The sequence below is a fragment of the Squalius cephalus genome, assembly GCF_949319135.1.
Source record: "Squalius cephalus genome assembly, chromosome: 24".
NCBI classification, from domain to species: domain Eukaryota; kingdom Metazoa; phylum Chordata; class Actinopteri; order Cypriniformes; family Leuciscidae; genus Squalius; species Squalius cephalus.
The window spans coordinates 3,733,211-3,751,009 of NC_137145.1; the positions used below are offsets into that span (position 1 = coordinate 3,733,211).

Genomic DNA, 17,799 nt, shown 5'->3' on the forward strand with positions numbered 1-17,799 from the left:
TTATATTTATTGGCCAACTTCGTCACTAAACAAAATGTGGTTATTTCTTGTGGATTAAAAAATAGACAAAACAAAAAGAAAAGAATATATACATGTATATTACATGTCTTGTGATTTATGTAATTTGACTCAGTCCACCTATGACACTTAATTCTCTGTATCCCCATCTTGCAATGCAATTGTTCAGAAACAGGTCATTAGAAAATATAAAATGGTCCCTGAGAAAAAGACAAATATTTTTCGCCAATTAAATCCAAAACAAGTCGACATTCTACTGTTTGCAAACCTTCCAAAATGGTTTCAGACTTTAGTTTAATTAAAACGTATTTATTTTCACAATTGCTCATCACAGTAGATTAACAAATAGAGTTGGGTTGAGTCGGATCCAAACTACTTTAATTGCAAAGGGAGAATTCAGGCAGTATTTCCAGAATAATTAGACTTTCACTATATTTTAGTCTAGACCTAACCTCATACGAACATTGAAGGATAATTATGGGGGTGGATGGTTTCAAACAGTAAGGAAATGCTTCAGTACACAATAACAAGTATGAAATACAATAAAATCCAATTTGTCTAAAAAATATTTGTTGCATGCTTCTTTTCAGCCTTTCTTTTCTTAAGTTAAAACCAAACCAGAGATCTGTAATTTAAAAAAACTGTTTTTATAATCACCTAAAAAAGAAAGACGACAAAAAAAACGTTATACCGGATTACGAATAAGTTTTCATATCTGTATCTCTGTTTATGAGATTGTCAGTTTTGTGGAAAGATCACACTTTAATAGCTGCCAGAATTCACAAAAAAAATAAAATTAAATAAAACTAAATAAATAAACCACGTTTCCTTTCCATATTGAGCACATTACATTCTAAAATAAACCAGCAAAACTTTCATTTTTATTAATAAAATCCTTTACAAATGTGTATGTGTATGATAAAACATCCATTTTCCCACACACAAAAAAACCCAAAACAAAAAACATTTTTTTAAAGCAAAGAAACAGACTAAATTTTATTTTATTCTCCTCGGCCCAAACACTCATGGGCGTCCGGTGGGGCTCTACACCTTCTCATCCTTCCCTGCATTCGCACTTGTAAGGGCCGTCGTCTAAACAGTAAAAACACAGTATATTAACACAAATCTGTCGAATTATAAAGTCTAAAATGCATAAAAAGCTCTCAAACACGTCACCTGTTCGACCATCCTCTGCATCTTCTCAATGACAGAGGTCATCTGACCGGTGTTTTCTCTCAGACTCTTCTCGTACGTTTTGTTGAGTGTCTCGGCTTTCTCCAGTTTCTTCTTGAGCTCTTTCTGTTGGCCCTGCTCCTGTTCATTAGAGGCCTGTCTCGCTTCTGCTGCTTCTGAATCACACACACAGTGAACCACACCAAAGACGTCAAACTTAAATGCATTAAAACGTGAGCATGAATATGATGGCAGAAATAAAGCATTACACCATGAGAGGAATCTGGATTTTGATTCACAAGCTTCCGATACAATCTATATCGATTAATTGCGATTACATAACACCTGATATGGATTTCGGTAAGTTGTACTGTATCTTTCAACGTACATTCTGATGTTCATTCATGTTTATTTGGTGCTACAGAGCTGCCAACTCTCACGCATTCACCGTGAGACTCACGCAATTGACACTTTCCACACGCTCTCACGCCACACATCCATTTTCTCACGCACAGAAAAATCGTGAAGCAAAGAGGACACGGACACCGACAGACTAGACAGAGCAGGTTAGTTATGATATAAAAAAAATCTCAGATTCTGTCAATTTTATTGCGAAATTCAAACAATAAAAACCGCTTTGGCGCTTGTAAATGTGACGTGACAGATCTCTAGCGGCACGTGAACCGATCATCTCTACTAGCTAATAGTAAATAAACACGAATGAACAATGTTGAAAGAAACAGTACAACTTACCGAAATGTATATTCCTCATACATAATATCAATCAATCAGTGTTTTTCATCCGCGTGAAGAGGTCAATAAAACAGCTGGAGAACAATTATGTCACATAACATTTACCTCAGGAAAGCCATTTAATGACCATAATAGGCTATAGCACGTTAGTTGGCTAGAAAAAAAGAGCTATCGAGAGTATTTTGCTAAATATGTCTACTATATTACATATTTATTATATTTTTACTTACATCATTAAATAAAGTTGTTATTATAATAAAAAAACGCATTATATTTAATTTGAGTTATTTTTAACCTTAAATACTACTACCAGCTGATAGGGCTCTCTGTGTGTTTAGAGCATTAGGTGAGATTTTATTTTTCTTGAGAAAAATTAACGCCTATCTTGTGTACCTAATATTTATCCAAATTAGTCAATATTAAATCAAATCACAAGGATTGAATTGAAATTGTGAAATTTGTTTCAAGCAATAATAAAAAAACGTAGCTTACCAGAAATTGTACCATATAAACATTGTAACATGTTGTCACTAAACCTAATAAAATTCAGTTTAGTTACTAAAATGATTTGACAATCACAAGATTGCAAAAATGCAAGATTTTTTTTTTTACATCCCCCCAGTCATCCCCCTAAATCTCACTCCAAGCAAAACTCAAAAGTTGGCAGCTATGGTGCTATAACTAGTAGTAAAGCGGAAGAGTTGATCGGTTCATGTGTCGCTTGAACTGAGACCGTCACTCCGCATTAAAGCGCCAAAGCAGTGTTTATTGTGAGAATTTCGTGATAAAATTGACAGTGACAGCACAAAGCTTATTTTGATTTATTGGATGGGAGGCGCGTTACAATGTTCATTTATCAACTGAAACAGCATAGACTGAAAGATCAATTTTGGGGATTTAAGAATCAATATCAGTTCTTCACAATTAGAATCGATATAAAAATCTCAAATCGATATCTTTAAGGCCAGCCCTGATTACAGTCTCACCGAGTCTGGATTGCAGCGTGGCGACGCACTTCTCCAGTTCACGCTGGGCCGTTTTGCTGCTCTCCAGCGACTGCAGCAGGTTTGGCAGGTTGATGACGTTCCCTCTGTAGGTCATCACATCTGTGGCGTTTGAGCGACGGGCCGACCCTCGCTCTTTGCTGGGCTGTCCCGGCAACATCGCTTTATTCCCTGAGAGGAACATGCAATGACATTTTTAGTGTTAAATGTGTTTTCATGCATTGCCAGATTGCGTAAAAGCACACACACACACACACCCTCAGAGCTGATGCTGTCGTCTGTCTGATCACAGTCTGACCAGCGGCCGCACAGATTCCTGTAGAGACAAAGCCCACCGACCGCAGCCTTTCTGACCAGGTCCTGCGCCTGAGGACAGATGGAGAGCACTCTTCAGATATATTGTTTTTTACTTATAAATCAGAGAATGCAAGTCAGTACACTGTACGCAAGTATCTAAACATTTTTTAACATTTACTTGAGATGCACAATGACTTATTTAAGGCTTGTTTTCTGAAAAAATAAATAAACTATCAACATTTTTACTTAGGGCAAACCCTCTTTGGTTTAAAAAAAAACTACTGTTAGGATTTATTTGTTTTTCTTTCAGACGCAAAATTTGTGGTTGGAGAATATTTAAATCAGTCATGCAGTGATTAACATTAACATAAGTTTGTGTTAGTCAATTCACTGGTATTTTCAGCACTATTACTGCCCAAAAAAAGCATGTCGGAACCCATTTTGCGCCTGACATGATCTCAGCAAATCACCCGTGCAACTTTCCACTGCCATTATTATTATTATTATTATATCTTAATATGTCATTTTGCTTCTCAAGTAAATGTATCTTGATTTAGGCATTTTTAGATATTTGTATTGGAAAACAAGAAAAAGGTAAAACCTGTTTTTTTCCAAAAACCAATATGACTATATAATAATAAAAAATATTATTATTCAAAATATTATTTAATTTAATTTGAATTAATATTATAAAAATAAACAAATTAATAAAGAAATATTATATTGCAATTATATTGTTGTACTGTAAAATAAAGTATTTTGTGATAATAATAATAATAATAGTAATAAAGATTATTTTTTATTATTTTTTTAACTTTTTTTATTTATAATTATTTGTATTAATATAATTACTATATAATATTAATATACATCAAAATAATATACTTATAACATTACTATATTAAAATATATTTTGTTTTTTATTTAAATAAATAATTAATATAATATATTAACAAATCAATAAATATACTAACATTGCAATAATATTATTTCACTGTAAAATAAAAAAACAAGCATTTAATAATAATAATAATAATAATAATAATAATAATAATAATAATAATAACATTTTACAGAACAACATTAAAATTACAATACTAACATTTATGTATATTTCTTTGACTTCAAATGTTAAACCCTAGAGCTTTTATTTTGGCAGATTTCAACAAAAAAAAATCTCTGAGGAAATGAAACCTGAGCGTGACTGAGAAACAGGCCGAGAGACAGCAGGATGTTGAGCAGATCCGCTTCCCGAAGACTTCCCGTCAGCTGCCGGTCAAAGAACACGCAGGACAGGAGCACCTTACGAGGAATCTCAGCTGCCCAGCCCTGAGGACAGTCCTTCAAGCACACAGAAACAGATGTGAGAGGAGAAACACTGGACACGTGGCTCAGATCCGGGCAGAAACGTGAGCTCTTACACCGTCTTTGGACGCCTGGTTGTCTGAGGCGCTGCTGCTCTGCCCGTCTCCTCCTGCGCTCACAGTTTTGCTCTCTTTTACAGGCTCACACTGTTTTTCGGCCGGCTCAGTCTCATCCATCAGAATGACGTCATCTGCGTCTAGCTCCTCATCCTTCTCTTTGAGTTTTTTCTTCTTTGCATCGATCAATCCTTTCTTTTTTCCCGGCTGTTTGTCTGATGTTTTGGGCTCATCCTCCTTAAGAGAGAAAAAAAAGTTACTGGATTTACTCTATTTGCATAAACAGTTGATATTCGACATAAAGCAGTGGCCAAAAGTGATGTCTGGAGGGGGCATTTGTTTTTAATGACCCTGCAAGTTTAATTTAATTTTTTATATTTTAAATGAGGCAAGAACAAAACACTAAACTTGGTTAAGGTATTTATCTGACAAAATTATTTGGCCAAAAAAAAAAAGGCAATAGACAGTCAATGGAGGGACAGAAATCACTCAGATTTCATCAAAAAGATCTTCATTTGTGTTCCGAAGATGAACGAAAGTCTCACGGGTTTGGAACGACATGAGGGAGAGGAATTAATGACAGAGTTTTCATTTTAGGGTGAAATATACCTTTAACTTGATGTACTACATATTTTTCAAAAAAATCTAATAAAAATAAAAAACAAAATTAATAAAACTTGACCTAAAATTACAACAAAAATCTAAAAATAAAAACTAATTCAAAATATTAAAAAAAACTGTTAAACAAGTGAAACTCGAAAAATTAGAATATCGTGCAAAAGTTCATTTATTTCAGTAATTCAAATTAAAAGGTGAAACTAATATATTATATAGACTACTATAGATTACATGCAAAGTGAGATATTTCAAGCCTTAAAGGGATAGTTCACTTTGAAATTAAATTTTGGTATGTTTTAGCTTACCTCAAGGGCATCCAAGATGTAGGTGTCTTTGTTTCCGCAGTAGTTTCAATTTTGATATTTTTAGGTCAAACCGTTCTTGTCTGTTAGTCAGATAATGCAGGTCTGTGGTCACTGTCTCAAAGAGCATGCACAGAGTCCAAATTAAACAATTCCCCATCGTAAGTACACATTGATGGCCTAAGACACGAAACGAGCAGTTTGTGTAAGAAAACGAACAGTATTTATATCGTTTTTTAACTCTTGTACACAGCCACGTCCAAGTGATCTGAGGGCGCGCGCGCATCCTGGTGTGTGACGTGTGCGCAGACTGGTGCATAGATATATCGTTTCGTGTCTTAGGCCATCAATGTGTACTTACGATGGGGAATTGTTTAATTTGGACTCTGTGCATGCTCTTTGAGACAGTGACCATAGACCTGCATTATATGACTGACAGACAAGAACAGTTTGACCTAAAAATATCAAAATTGAAACTACTGCGGAAACAAAGACACCTACATCTTGGATGCCCTTGAGGTAAGCTAAAACATACCAAAATTTAATTTCAAAGTGAACTATCCCTTTAATTTGTTATAATGTTGATGATTTTGGCTTACAGCTTATGAAAACCCCAAATTCAAAATCTCAAAAATTTTGAAAATGTTCATAAGCTGTAAGTTATAATCATCAAAATTATAACAAGTAAAGACTAGAAATATCTCACTTTGCATGTAATGAGTCTATATAATATATTAGTTTCACCTTTTAAGTTGAATTACTGAAATAAATGAACTTTTGCACGATATTCTAATTTTTCGAGTTTCACCTGTAGTATGGCAATGAGGTCTAGAGTACCATGGGAGTGCTGTTGTCGTCTTTGACGCCGGGATCCTGAGGCAGACGGCAGAGACACTGATACAGCTGAAGCCCAAAATCCCTCTGGAGCATCTCGCTGAACATCTCCGCCATCAAGCTGACCTGATACAGAACATGAGAACCTGATTACATCATGTCTGAGCCAGTTTACTGTAATACACATACTAGCTGCATTATTAATAGTTTCAAATTTGCTGCATTTAACGTGTGTAAGCACACACACCTCACAGCTGTCTCGTGTCTGAAGGCTCTGAGGCTCCAGCATTGACGACAGAGACACGACAGACAGATTCAGCCCATCGGAGGGGTGAAAAACCACAGACGGACCTTCGGAGAGCAACAAATCATCCTGGAAGACAGGAAAGAAAACAGACGAGCTAGAAGACATCTCTGACGTGATGATTTTTAAGTATATTTCTTATGGATAATGTTTATAAACTCAAGCATAATTGCAGTCAGCACCAGCTGTTTTTGTTGCAGTTTTGCCCAGTCTTCTTCTGCTGGCTCTAGATTCCACACATCTGGCATCAACACCACAACGGTCTCCATTTTATCTCCTGAAAGATATCTCAGCTCCGCCATCTTGTACCTTTGGAGAGGGAGAAAGATATTAAGAGGCATTTAAGGGAAACTAGCACATTACTAATGAATATGTAAAAGACACAAGGTGACATATTTCTTTCCTTTACATAGTGAAAACATTTATCTAAAATAAAATTGAAAACCTTTTTGGGAAATTGTATTGAAATATCTTGGAGAATGTTTGGGATTTGACCTTCCATTTTCATCAAGGATTTGCCTATTAGGAGATAAATCTGAGATTCCTCAGATTAAAAATAATGAGTTTTCCCTTGTTACTGCGGCAGTATGATTGATACTTCGATTTTGGAAAGATATTCAATGTCCTTCATTAAAAATGTGCTTGAGTTGAGACTTGTCTACACTGTTGTGCATTGAAATGTAATTTCTATAATTAGTATTATTATTTATTATTATTTTGTTTGTTTGTTTTGTATAAAGGGTTGTTTTTAATTGTTTTTAATTGTTTGTTTTGGTATGTTTTGTTATGTATAAAGAAAACCAATAAAAACTTAATTTCTAAAATAAAATCTAAAAGAAAACATACACTGGGGTTTGAAAATTTGGAGTCGGTAATATATTTGTAATGTTTTAGAAAGAAGTAGCTTTTGTTCACCAAAGCTGGATTTCCTTGATCACCTATATTTAAAGTGTAATTTATTCCTGTGATCAAAGCTGAATTTTCAGCATCATTACTCCAGTCTTCAGTGTCACATGATCCTTCAGAAATCATTTTAATATGCTGATTTGCTGCTCAAGAAACAATTATTATTATTATTATCAATGTTGAAATCAGTTGCTGCTTAACATTCTTATGAAAAACCATGATCCTTTTTTTCAGGATACTTTGATGACTAAAAAGTTTCAAAGAACAGCATTTATATGAAACATAATCTTTTGTAACATTATAAATGTCTTTACTGTCACTTTTGAAGAAATTAAATCTTCCTTGCTGAATAAAAGTATTAATTTCTTTGAATAAAAAATAAAATCTTACTGAACCCAAACTTCAGAACTGTAATTTTTTTAAAGTAATTTTCGACATACGAAACTTCCGAAACGTACAAATGCATAGTTGAAGCAAAGTAAAAATCAATACACTTAGTCAAGACTCTAGTGCAACATGACTGGATTAAAGTGAAATTAAAAGTGAAGTATGCAGACCACTGCGTGCAGGATGAGAGATCTACAGAGGTTTGCTCCTTTATGCAGCGGACCGCAGTGTTGACCAGCGTCGAGCTGTCCTTTACTGGGTTCGCTCCGTCAGCTTCGGGTGACCAGAGGCCTCCTGGGAGCCGCAGTTCGCCTCCACTGTCCACCAACATGAACTACGCCACAGAGAAAGAACAAATGAACTCACTTACCTTGACCATTAAGGAGAATGTAACATATTAATGAGCGATACAGAATATTCAGTAGAGGAGTGGTTCTCATCAAGCTTTTTGACTCAAAGTCCCACTGTTGTCCAACACAAGTTAAGGTAAGAATCAATATGATTTCTTGATTTTATGTTGTTGTTTTTTTAGCATTTTAAATAAATTAGATTATTGTAATGTATTTATGGGGACCTATTATGGCCTTTTTTAGAGTCTTGATTTTGTTTTTGGGCTCTACAAGAACAGGTTTTCATGCTTGAATGTAAAAAAAACACATTATTTTCCCTCATATTCTCCATTGTTGCGGCTCCTCTCTTCCCAGTCTGTCAGTAACGCTCTGTTTAGTTCCTGTCTCTATGAAGCCCCTCCTCCTGAAAAGCACACTGTGCTCTGATTGGTCGGCTGGATCAGTGTGTTGTGATTGGTCAAGCGCTTTGAGTGTGTTTGGGAAATGTAAATGTCCCACCCCTTACCATAACCGCCAGTTTAACACACTACTAACTAACTCAACCAGGCCCCGCCCCTTTATTCTGCGTATTAATTATTTAAATGAGGAATATTGTGACGTGTTTGTTCCCGGAAGAAACTCACAACTACAATGGAGGCGTTTCAGGAGTTCAGAAACACTGACACTGATATAGAGAATAACTGGAACTTTGCAGAGCTTTTTCATGCTCAAACAGCAACAATACACACTAAAGCATAATAGGTCCGCATTAATATTAATATTACAACTGGTTGCTGTAGTATATATATTAAGTGAATCAATTGGAAGAGGTGCCCTGGTTGAGAATCAATGATGTAGATGCAACTTGATTTGTTTTAAAATTAGGATTTGATTGGAAAATGAGAGTAGGCTGAGATATTACTGCTTAAAGGGATGGTTCGGAGTAAAATCAACCTAGGGTCCTTTGCACCATGACCTCGAGCCAAACACCCCCTTACACCCCCCTGACCCCCCCCCCTACCCCCCCCCCCCCCCAGAAGCCTTTTTTCCCTTGGTTGAACATTATTAAAGTTAGAGCTTATTTAGAGATATCAGCCGAATGGCTTAATGCAGGCGCTAATGGATCCAAGGCTGTATCTGGTAAATTACCCCACTAATAATGCCCAGAATGCCACCAAACTTCTACAGTAGAACAAATAGGTTCTGTACTCATAAAACGAGGCATTGGAAAGTTTGTAAGTACATCAGGAGTTTATTTAAATAACACTTGCCTGATGGCTCATGCTACTGCTAACCCAGACGTCGAGGTCACTTCTGGGATTTGGGAAAAGCCCGTAAAAGTCCTGACAGAAAGCGATGCATAAGGATGAAGTGTAACGACGAATTATTATACAACTTAGTGTTAACTAATAATTGTTGCAAACTGGTACTACCAACAAAATATTAGTGCATTCCTGGAACTGGGCGTCGTTACACTACATCCTTATGCATCGCTTTCTGCATTTATTCCACCTATAAAGCCTCGATTACATCAGTCAGAAAGAAAAGTCAACCAGTCCAGAAGTCAATATTGCAGATTATGAATATTATTATTTTTGTGTTTCTGCAGGTGTTTATTCCTAATCTTGTATACATTTCATTCCTAAAAAAATGTTTAAACATGGTTTTCATCCAATCAGTTCTGGAAACATATGCAAATTAGTGCATATTTAATCAGATAATGCCTGATTTGCATACTTCAACTTAACAGAAAACTTATAATATAAAACAACTATCTTAATATACTGTGATTAATCAACTGGGTAAGTTTAGTGATCTCTATTAGTTAATATTTCTACCTAATTGACCTGTGGTGTCCTGCCTTTCGACAGCAAAGAGAGTCCATTTTGATTTCATTCTAGTCTTTTTTTAAGGAACGACAGCAGTTCAGTAGCTTCATGGGACTGTCCCGTGAGCTCAGGTGTTCTTACTTTGAGAAGTGTAGTGGGATGTACAGCCTCCTTCTGCATCTGACCGTCCTTTGAGAGGTTACAACACTGTGAATACAAGTCCTCAAGGCACGGCATAGAAAACAACAGAACCTGCAGAGAGAACAGAGCACTGCGTTCAGGAGAATGTGAGTGGCCACATGATCCAAAAAAAGAAAAAAAAAGAGACACTTGTACCTTAACAGCGAAAGTGTCATCTGTGGACTCGCAAACATCTGCTTTTGTTTCCGTCTGGCTTGGTCCTATGTGAAAGTGACACGGTCCTCTCAGAGGAAGGGGCTGGTTGAGCGGGAAGCTCTCGGTCCAGGACAGCTGGAGGTGGAAGAGGTTAGAGGTCAGGTGCAGGTGTGGGTACCGACGCTGAAGCTCCAGATAACCACAGGCCTGGCTGAAAAATTCAAGAGGAAAAGACAATGAGTTAACGGTTCATTTCATCCCCTGATATGATTGTAAAGCGCTATACACTCACCTAAAGGATTATTAGGAACACCTGTTCAATTTCTCATTAATGCAATTATCTAATCAACCAATCACATGGCAGTTGCTTCAATGCATTTAGGGGTGTGGTCCTGGTCAAGACAATCTCCTGAACTCCAAACTGAATGTCAGAATGGGAAAGAAAGGTGATTTAAGCAATTTTGAGCGTGGCATGGTTGTTGGTGCCAGACGGGCCGGTCTGAGTATTTCACAATCTGCTCAGTTACTGGGATTTTCACGCACAACCATTTCTAGGGTTTACAAAGAATGGAGTGAAAAGGGAAAAACATCCAGTATGCGGCAGTCCTGTGAGCGAAAATGCCTTGTTGATGCTAGAGGTCAGAGGAGAATGGGCCGACTGATTCAAGCTGATAGAAGAGCAACTTTGACTGAAATAACCACTCGTTACAACCGAGGTATGCAGCAAAGCATTTGTGAAGCCACAACACGCACAACCTTGAGGCGGATGGGCTACAACATCAGAAGACCCCACCGGGTACCACTCATCTCCACTACAAATAGGGAAAAGAGGCTACAATTTGCATGAGCTACCCAAAATTGGACAGTTGAAGACTGGAAAAATGTTGCCTGGTCTGATGAGTCTCGATTTCTGTTGAGACATTCAGATGGTAGAGTCAGAATTTGGCGTAAACAGAATGAGAACATGGATCCATCATGCCTTGTTACCACTGTGCAGGCTGGTGGTGGTGGTGTAATGGTGTGGGGGATGTTTTCTTGGCACACTTTAGGCCCCTTAGTGCCAATTGGGCATCGTTTAAATGCCACGGCCTACCTGAGCATTGTTTCTGACCATGTCCATCCCTTTATGACCACCATGTACCCATCCTCTGATGGCTACTTCCAGCAGGATAATGCAACATGTCACAAAGCTCGAATCATTTCAAATTGGTTTCTTGAACATGACAATGAGTTCACTGTACTAAAATGGCCCCCACAGTCACCAGATCTCAACCCAATAGAGCAGGGTTCACCAATCTCGGTCCTGGAGGGCCGCTGTCCTGCAGAGTTTAGCTCCAACCCCAATTAAACACACCTGAACCAGCTAATCAAGGTCTCACTAGGCATACTAGAAACTTTCAAACAGGTGTGTTAGAGCTGGTTGGAGCTAAACTCTGCAGGACAGCGGCCCTCCAGGACCGAGATTGGTGAACCCTGCAATAGAGCATCTTTGGGATGTGGTGGAATGGGAGCTTCGTGCCCTGGATGTGCATCCCACAAATCTCCATCAACTGCACGATGCTATCCTATCAATATGGGCCAACATTTCTAAAGAATGCTTTCAGCACCTTGTTGAATCAATGCCACGTAGAATTAAGGCAGTTCTGAAGGCAAAAGGGGGTCAAACACAGTATTAGTATGGTGTTCCTAATAATCCTTTAGGTGAGTGTGTAAACGGCTCATTCATTCATCAGAACGTCCCAGCACTGTTTCCGCCTGACTTACGTGTCCCTGGAGAAACAGGAGAATAACGGCGCTCTGTGAGGGGTTACAGAGCTGCTTTTTTTGGGCACTTCCTCCGCCCTCCATCTTTTGCGTTTTTGGTGCATGGCGTCCGATCCCCACTGCCCTCCGCCACCGTCCTCCCTGAAGGACACACGTCAGCGTGTTAAAAACAGGACAGTCTTACACAAAAACAACAGATGAGGCGCTTAAATCAGTTCATTTATGAATGGCATACAAACTACAAAGTACAGTAGAAGTATGCAGAATGAATTCAATACTTTTGTTTCAGCAAAGAAGCATTAAATTGATCAAAAGCATCGGTATAGATATTTATAATGTTACAAAAGATTCTACTTTAAATAAATGCTGTTCTTTTGAACTTTCTATTCATCAAAGAATCCTGAACAAATGTAACGTTTCCACAAATATATGAAGCAGCACAACTGTTTTTAACATTGATTATAATCAGAAATGTTTCTTCATATTAGAATGATTTCTGAAGGATCATGTGACACTGAAGACTGGAGTAACGATGCTGAAAATTCAGCTTTGATCACAGGAATAAATGACATATTAAACTATATTCACATAGATTAAAGTCTTTTAAATTGTAATAATATCTCTCATTATTGTTTTACTGTATTTTTGATTAAATAAATGCAGCCTTGGAACGCAGAAAATACTTTTCTTTTTTTTTTTAACATTAAATAATCTTACTGACCCCAAAACTTTGAACGAATTTTGTGTGTATATGAATATATGCAATTTACAACAGAACACACGGCATGAACTAATGCATCCAACAATGCAATTTGCAGCTTGACCTCACATTTCTAGTCTGATAAATGATCCGGATGTGTCAACCTCTATTTTGACTCATTATTATCAAAAGTTATATTAAAGGGGTCATATAATGGTACATGCACGTTTACCATTAAACATTACCAAGTTGATTGTACTGAAATGTGTGTTGGCAGTGCCTGTACACAACCATCATAAAATGATAAAAATCCATCCAGTGGTTTTTAAAAAAAATCTTCTTATGTTTTCCCCCATCTCAAATCAAGCCGTTCGATTTTGTGACGTCACACGGTCGGATGCCCCTCCCGCGACTGTTGATTGACAGCAGCGTTTCAACACAGACCCGCCCTTGCTTGTGAGCGAGCTGTCAATCATAGTCCGCGCGGACCGGCGCGGTCATTGTTGATACGCTGAAGCACTGTCTATGAGCATAATGGCGTCTAAGCGATTGTGGTGTTCTGTTCTTGGGTGTAATAAGGAACACAACAGTCATATTGTTGATGTTCCTAAATCCGAACCGCTGAAGACGCAGTGGCTGAGTTTTGTTTTCGAAGTGAATATTCCCCACGATCAACGTCAATGCTGTCATGTTTGCGCGAATCATTTCACCAGACTGCTTTACAAACGAGGATCAGTATAAAGCTGGTTTTGCTAAGAAGCTGCTCCTGAAAAAAGGATCGGAACCAATTATTCGTGTTCCTGCTGCACCTCCAGAAGAAGAAGTGAGTGTAACGTTTTATTAACCTTTATATTAATATGTATATTAATCTTTGCAAATCGCTTGCTGCACGCTTCACGATGAATGCGGCTGTTTACACTCAGGGTACATTACGGCATGCTTTCTATGTACGATGTTCTCAATATAATTAATAATCCCATGTTTATAATAAACAACGCGTTATGGTTATTGTGTTAGAAACGGTGTACGCAAAGAACAGAGGGGCGGGGTGAGCAAAGCTCATTATCATTTAAAGACAAATGCACTTAAACGGCGTGCTGAAAACAGAGCTGTTTTTGACCAGGTAAAATTTGTGTTTTCTTACAATACTAATGAGAATTTTTAATTAAAGTATATTACAAACATTTAATTTAGACCCTAAAGAATCATATTAGCTTGTACAAAAATGGCATTATATGACACCTTTAAAACAATTGAATTCAAAATGCTAACGGACATGATAACTGGATGCAGTGGGGTCATGTGACTTCAACAATGGAGCATAATGCAGTACACAGTATAGACAGACTACACAGGTCATTGTGTCTCACCAGCGTCCACCTCTGCGTCCTCCCATGATCTCAGGGTGTCTCTTCCGCCCTCCACCCCAACCGTCAAACGGGCCGTTCCAGGGCATCTGCTGGTGATGGGACATCTGGATCATTCCACCTGTGACACATCACACAGCATTCATTATGGACAGCTCCTCACATCAGTGCTATTTCAGTATTATTCATCAAACCGTTTCAGACACTGAGAGAAATTAGGTAATGCTGCAATGTATATCATGAGAAAAATGTGTGTTTTTTTAACTTGGATCAATGCATGAAAATCAATTGTAAGAGACTCCAAAACAAAATTAGGAAAATAGCATAATAGGGGCACTTTATCAAGTGTTTTTTAATAGCTTTAGTTAACGATAACAACACTGCGTCACGTACCAGGGTTTGGCTGCATGCTGGGAATCAGCGGTGGTATTTTGGGAGATTTCAGCAGGGGTTGAGGTTTGGTCCCTAAAATGCCAGGCTTCATATTGGTCGACATGGACGGCAGCAGCGGAGGGGGAGACTTGAACGGCTGACAGAGAGAAACCCGGAGAAAGAGACTGAAGATCACGCATAACTATAACCTGTTAATTATACACTCATTCATTATACTCTTAAGAAGAGTATATATTCATTATATATTAAGAAATATGGAGTAACTTTACATGCTTCTAGAAACTAAATATTTTACCAAAAAATTAAAAATTTTCATTTAATTTCAGCAACACACTAAGGCTTTCACTTAACAGATATCACTTGTTAATATAAATGTTAATAAATATATTACAATTATGCCAGACTTAACGGTAACACTTTATTTTACAGTGTCCATGTTACATATGTTACATGTACTTACCATAACAGTAAATTATGCATAATTACATGCAACTAAGCCTCAATCAAATCCTAATCCTACCCTAACCCTACAGTAAGTACATGTAGTTAATTAATATTACTCAGTACTTAAATGTATAATTACATTGCAACAATGAAACCTTAAAATAAAGTGTGACCAACTTAACATTTTGTTCCAATAATAAAACATTAAGAAATACAAAATTTGGGAATACTCATTGTTTTCCCGGCATTTCTAAAAATCCTAAATGTTTCTTGAGCATCAAATCATCATATTAGAGTGATTTCTGAAGGATAATGTGACACTGAAGACTGGAGTAATGATGCTGAAAATTCAGCTTTGATCACAGGAAATATAGTAGAAAACAGTTATTGTAATACAATTATTGTATTTTTTATCAAATAAATGCAGCGTTGGATGGTAGTGTATGTTTAGTGGAAATTCACATTTCTATGCTCTAAATAAAGTTTCTGAGGAAAAACTAGGATGATTCTTGAGAACATGCCCAGGCCGTTGCCAGAAGCCGGTGATTATAGTTTATAACGTTTTAAATATGGATATTATTCTTACAAAAAAAGCATCGCTTCACTTCAGAAGGCCTTTATTAACCCTCTGGAGTCGTATGGATTACTTTTATGATGGATGGATGCGCTTTTTGGGCTTCAAAAAACAAAGGTACCATTCACTCTCATTATAAAGCATTTTTTAAAGGGATAGTTCACTTTGAAATTACATTTTGGTATGTTTCAGCTTACCTCAAGGGCATCCAAGATGTAGGTGTCTTTTTTTCCGCAGTAGTTTCAATTTTGATATTTTTAGGTCAAACCGTTCTTGTCTGACAGTCATATAATGCAGGTCTATGGTCACTGTCTCAAAGAGCATGCACAGAGTCCAAATTAAAGAATTCCCCATCGTCAAAATGAAACAGTTCCCCATCGTAAGTACACATTGATGGCCTAAGACACGAAACGAGCGGTTTGTGTGAGAAAACGAACAGTATTTATATCGTTTTTACCTCTACACAACCACGTCCAAGTGATCTGAGGGCGCGCGCGCTTCCTGGTGTGTGACGTGTGCGCGCGTTCTGGCTTAGTCTGCAATAAAAACTATATAAATACTGTTCGTTTTCTCACACAAACCGCTCGTTTCGTGTCTTAGGCCATCAATGTGTACTTACGATGGGGAATTGTTTAATTTGGACGATGGGGAATTGTTTTAATTTGGACTCTGTGCATGCTCTTTGAGACAGTGACCATAGACCTGCATTATATGACTGACAGACAAGAACGGTTTGACCTAAAAATATAAAAATTGAAACTACTGTGGAAACAAAGACACCTACATCTTGGATGCCCTTGAGGTAAGCTAAAACATACCAAAATTTAATTTCAAAGTGAACTATCCCTTTAATATAACTCTAAATGTGTTTGGCTGAAAGAAAGTCATATACTACTAGGATGGCTTGAGGGTGAGTAAATTATGGGATCATTTTATATTTTGGGTGAACTGACCCTTTAATGTAAAGAGGGACCAAATATTTCAAGAAATTGTAGATTTCTATTATACAACAACTTCTAAAGGACGTGTTATTAACGTATGAGCTCAAGACGTTGCTCCATACCTGTCCGTTCAGGGTCTGGACCTTCTGTGCCGTCCAGCTGATGGGTTTCAGGGGGTCCTGAACCGCTTTCACCAACACTTTCTCACCCACCAGTGGCATTCGGCCCACCACAACACTGCGGCACAAACCACAAACCTCAGATCTCACATCAGATTATGACTGATTCATGCAGAATAACACAATCACACAAACCTCATTGGGAAATGAACCTCCTGATCCACAATCCCATGATGCTCCTGCATCTGTGTGACCACCCCGGTAAACACACGTTGCCTCATCTAAACACAGAATCATTCAGCGTTTACACAATAAAACATGAGAACGTGTATATACACAATAATATTGAACAGATTCCTATCGTATGTACCTGTGTCTCCATATCAGATTTTCCTTTCTCCTTTGCATGCAAAAGAAAGTATACTGAGTGCTTCGGGACACGTGCGTACACAATATAAAAGCATGAATAAATGAATGTGCAGTGATTTGTCTGCTTGTTGTGTAGGTCAACAGCAGCATGTGTGATATTTACTTCCTACTGCATTAGCATTACAGTAATGGCAGTTTAGAGCGGTTTTCCCGAATCCGCAGATCTTTATTTTAGACGAAACTGCTAGAAGAGATATTAAACAACATGAGGCGACATTTAAAAGGTAAAACTTACTTGTATTGTGTGCTCGAGGTCTTATTTTCCTCTCCGTTGATGCTTTTGTTTGTCTTGTGTCAGTTCTTCTTCCAACGGGCGTTTCAGGCGGCAGCGCCATCAACCGGTAAGCCAGAGTAACTACAGGTGAAACGCCTTAAACTGCGTTCGGTTGAAAATACAACATCAGAGATCGCACAATAACATTAAATGTGACGTAAACATTCATAGATAGTTTTCTAAACTTTGTTATTCTTCATAGACGGTCGTATTCGTATTAAAGGCACGGCGTGTGGTTTGACCTGCAGTTCCCCTCCAGTACCATGAGTGGCGCTGTGGCGCA

The 17,799-nt window shown here is 37.6% G+C and overlaps 1 protein-coding gene across 2 annotated transcripts; it reads right to left on the reverse strand.

Moving 5' to 3' along the window:
- Positions 1-120: 120 nt before the first annotated feature.
- ccar2 (cell cycle and apoptosis regulator 2) lies at positions 121-17,779 on the reverse strand. 2 transcript variants are annotated; one of them, XM_079862310.1, is made up of 19 exons: positions 17,478-17,750; positions 17,184-17,213; positions 17,009-17,094; positions 16,817-16,931; positions 14,736-14,871; positions 14,346-14,463; positions 12,276-12,416; positions 10,512-10,722; positions 10,317-10,427; positions 8,188-8,351; positions 6,907-7,033; positions 6,668-6,793; positions 6,424-6,546; positions 4,667-4,903; positions 4,440-4,586; positions 3,206-3,314; positions 2,931-3,119; positions 1,195-1,367; positions 121-1,110 (listed from the first exon to the last, which is right to left on the reverse strand). In XM_079862310.1, the coding sequence occupies exons 2-19, from the start codon at positions 17,193-17,195 to the stop codon at positions 1,063-1,065; spliced, it is 2,373 nt and encodes a 790-aa protein (XP_079718436.1). In that variant the 5' UTR covers positions 17,196-17,213; positions 17,478-17,750; the 3' UTR covers positions 121-1,062. The 2 variants fall into 2 exon arrangements, with proteins under 2 accessions (XP_079718436.1, XP_079718437.1); XM_079862311.1 differs by lacking the exon at positions 17,184-17,213 and having other exon boundaries at positions 17,478-17,779.
- Positions 17,780-17,799: the final 20 nt, after the last annotated feature.